Genomic DNA, 4,357 nt, shown 5'->3' with positions numbered 1-4,357 from the left:
GTGTCAGTGTATCGGTGTTGGGGCGCGTGTGCGGCCAGCTTTATCTGTGTGTTATATCGACATTATCGCCACATTTACCCTGTCAAAGCATAACAAATAACAAAATAACAATAAGAATATGTATGAATGCAATAATAATAACAAGAAGAGCAAAACGATGACAGAAACCAAACAAAAAGGCGGAAGTACAAAACAAATACAAACATGAGAAGTTTACGGTAAGCACGATAGAAATCGAATGGGTTGGGTTGGCTGCTTGAGCTGAGCTGAGCTGAGCTGAGCTGAGCTGAGAGTGTGGCGCCTGACATTTGTTATGAATATGTTTCCAAAGACTTGCAAGCATGTTCGTGAGCATGTCTTTGGGGGCGTTTTGCATTTTCATGTAAATAAATAATTTCTATTTACATACATACATATTTACATATGTAAGTACCCTGGAGTGAAAATTCAAACTAAATAATAAAAAAAAAGTACAGTAGAATTACTGATATGAGACTGATGCGGATGTTGACTAGTTCGTTAACTGGTATGAAGCTGACTATAACTTCAACAACTTCAAACACAAACAAGCTACTGTATAGGAAGTGCCAAAGTGTACAGGCAAAAATGAAATCTGAGTTAATGAGTGGGCGATTCGGCTCCTGGTTATGTCCACTTGGAGGTATTTGGGAATTTCTAAGTTAACTAGGTGAGAGCTACATAAGGTATCTGAAAGATGAACGAGGAAACTGGTCCCTGAGCAGTTTGTTGTTGTTACGTACTCGGTAGGTCATAACAATAACAGTGCCAGTTGCCATCGTTAGTGCTTCTAAAATTGAGTTTTTTCTGCACAGTTTTGGGCGCAGTATTTAACCTTCGCGTGCTCTGTAGTCTATGCTTGGCCCTAACCACCAATAATATGCAAGCGACATTTACACCTAGTTGCTCTAGGAATATTTCTGCATCAAAAAGAAAAATTGAAAAAAACTGTCGCTTACATATTTTTGGCAGATCGAAATAAAATAAAAAAATAGATTTTTGAATGATACTAATCAAAATACAATTAACACCGCACAACAGCATTTGTGATGATTAGGTTGTATTACAAGATGCTAGCCTAATTTTGAATGACGAATTCAAATCTGTGATTAAAATTTCTGTATCAGTTCTATTTAGGAAAATATGACACATGGTGTTTCATATTTTTTCCATAAAAAGTATTTTCAAAATTTTGTTTGTATGGAAGAAACTGCGTAAAAAATTTGCCAAAAATCAACCGTTAGTCCCAGCTACTTCAAACCTGCACTTTGTTAGAATAAAGTTTATCGGGCTACAAAATTACATACTCAAAAAATTCTAAATAAGCTGATTAAAAAGTTGAAAATTTGTGTGAAAATTTACAGAATTTTCCTGAGCTTTTCATAAAGCTTAGAAATTATATTTTTATTTTTTGTTGTTGTAGTATGAACAAAATTTTAGTAAAAAATTTGAATTAATAAAAAAATATAATAAAAATTGCAAACAAATTCTCTGTGCCCAACTTTTTTCGGGCAGTGTAGCTAATCTAATCTTATTAAGATCCTAATTTGAAAAAAACTCTGGCAGAAGTTGCAGTCAGAGAGCTTTTCTGAATGCTCAAAAAATCAGGCCAAAAGTGCAATTTCGTTGGCCAATGTAATCGATGCAGATAGAAATCGTTAGAGAATAAGTCGATCTTCAAATAACGCCTTTTACTTAATTTTTGCAAAGAAAAAAAAAAAACACTGCGATCTAACAACCATTGAAATTGAACTTTTTTTTGTAATTAATTTTTGTTCATGCCGGTTTCTATATCCAGAATCATCCAAAAGCTACATATATAGACAACGAAATATGCATACAACATAAATTTCATAAATTCTAAGCCTTACTCAGGAAAATGGTTACATATTTGCGAAATGCTGTGTTTTTTTTTAAATTTAATAGATTTTCTAAGACAAAGCCTAGATCAGTATGCATCAATTGAGGAAAAATAAAATGTTGATTCCTAAATTTTTTAGATCGATTTACGAGAGTACAAAAACTATAAAAGAATTGAATCGTACGGCTACATAAACCGTTCTTCGATTTAACCGACTTTAAAACGGCAATTTGAAATCAAAGTGTCATTCTGTGTACGCGCAATATTTTCGGTAAGCTCCATTTTACTACATTACATACTACATTTCACTGCTGGGTGGGGCTATACTCAATTATTTGCTTTATTCATATATTCCCTTAAGTATGCAAAAGTATGCCTATGTGACTTGAAGCTTGTGAAATCAAAATTTTATGTGACACGTGTTTATATATATTTACGCATACATATACACACATACATCTGGCCATAAGGACATGTGTATACAGGCTTTCACAAAATCATGACATCAAATGCCTGTGGTTTAACGCTTCAGGCACATTGTTGTTATCGTTTTACATGCATGCATTTATGGTAAGCAAATATTTGTATTACTTATGTGTAAATATGTACATATGTATTTATGTATGTATGTATGTATGTATGTATGCATACCGATATTGATTCTCTGCCCGCGCCCATCGATGTCGCCGGATCCAAACGCTTCCAATTGTCAAGGAAATCATGTACAAACCGCCGATTAGTGTCAACAATACGAAATCCGGTTATATTGATGGCGCCAAATTCGATGATTTCACTTTCCCAACGATCATCCATTACCTGAAAGAGATCCAATCAAAATAGTAATTTGAAAAAGTGCAAAAAGTTTCTAAGTAAAACAAAGCTGTATGTATCTACATATCTAGCTGTGGCCAATAAAAATAAAATACTTAAATGAAATCACGACCGATTGCTCTGCATGCGCATAGGTATACATATCGGATAAATACTCAACACAAATTCGCGTACATACATACATACGTACGACTCAGCATGACTTTTGGCAGTTTGCTAAGCAAAAATTGGCACGTAACGCTCGACCCAATGACAACACGTACAACATGGATAATTGGTTATTAATGTGGTTTCAAACATCGAAACCGCTGAGCAAACCAAAAAAGCCACACAAATCGTTTTGTGGGCGCCCGCACAAATAAAACCAACACAGAGAGAGAGAGAGAGAGAGAGAGAGAGAGAGAGGTAGTCGTAAAAACAAACGAAACTAATGTAGACCATCAGCGCACAGTGGTTCAAAATTGACACTTCAAAATTGTAGCCTTCATTTTTCACTCAGTTTGATTTTATTTTAGTTTTAAAATTAAAACAATTGTAGGGTTCGCCCAAAACGAAAAAAAAAAAATAAATAAAAATAAAATGAAGTGTTATAAAAAATTTTCAACAGAATACATTTTTTTTTAGTTCTTATTCAAATTTTGTGTATGCATTTGTTTAGATCATTAAATTTAGGATTGATAGAAATTTCGGTGTAGTTAGAAAACCTGTAAAACCATTTTTATCATTATTTTACATTCAAAAGTGTTAAGCTTAAGATGTTACCACGGTTAACACGTCTTGTGAATCCTTTAAATATAAGAAACCTTTTATTTGCCATTTAGCATGCAAATGTGCTCGAAATGTTAGCGAAAAAAATTATTAAAAATCAACGCGACCTCTTAGCCACTTGCAAATTGCACTTTGTTATACTAAAATTTAGTGATATATTATTTTTTTTTAATTTGTATGAATTTTTTTTTTATAACATTCCAAATTTTTTTTGTAATTTTTTTTTTCATTTTGAGGGAACCCTACAATTCTTTTCAATTAGTTCGTATCATCTAACATTTATTCGCTGGAACAGTAGAATGATTTTTTTTTTCAAAATTGCTACTCTTTCTGCTTTTTGCACTAAAAAATTTAATACAAACAAACAAAAATTCCAAAATCGGGCTCAACTCCTCTTTTTGGAAAAAAAAATTCAAACTGAGTAAAAAATGCAGGCTCTGATGAATTGTGAACACTAAATGCCAGTTTTTAACCACTGTGCACCGCCAGCAGCATCACCATCACAAACTTCAAATATTTAGTACTACCTACATGCTTGCCAACTTTTGCTTTCGCTTTACGTATTTGTATGTAGGTACATATGTATATGCCCGTGTAAGTGAGCACACATTCTCCTTTTGTTCATTTGTGGTTTGGCAGTCATGCAGAACGATTTATTTACTTGGCTTTAAATGTAAGAGCATTGCGGCTGCATAGAAATTTATATACATAAACATAAATATGTACATATAGGAATGTATGCACGTTTGTGTGTATGCGCATATTTATTATCTCTATTTGTATATGTGTCTGTATGCCAAAACCCTTCACTTACCAAACCGCTTAACAAATAATGATACGTCCTTCGTCCTAGCGATATATCGCGCACATGTTGTATGA

The 4,357-nt window shown here is 33.3% G+C and overlaps 1 protein-coding gene across 1 annotated transcript in view; it reads right to left on the bottom strand.

Annotated features, from left to right (window-relative positions):
• Positions 1 to 4,357, bottom strand: part of LOC118747839 (glutamate receptor 1-like) — a gene marked incomplete in the record, with an annotated part of 322,600 nt that overhangs the window by 96,823 nt on the left and 221,420 nt on the right. The window contains 2 exon segments of the mRNA XM_036482013.1: positions 2,531 to 2,695; positions 4,293 to 4,348. Of these exon segments, the coding sequence (XP_036337906.1) occupies positions 2,531 to 2,695; positions 4,293 to 4,348 (221 nt within the window).

The sequence above is a fragment of the Rhagoletis pomonella genome, unplaced genomic scaffold (assembly GCF_013731165.1).
Source record: "Rhagoletis pomonella isolate Grant_MI unplaced genomic scaffold, Rhpom_1.0 Rhpom_scaffold_00012, whole genome shotgun sequence".
Taxonomy (NCBI): domain Eukaryota; kingdom Metazoa; phylum Arthropoda; class Insecta; order Diptera; family Tephritidae; genus Rhagoletis; species Rhagoletis pomonella.
Note: the sequence above shows the minus strand (reverse complement) of the source record. Positions and strands in the feature narration are given on the sequence as shown.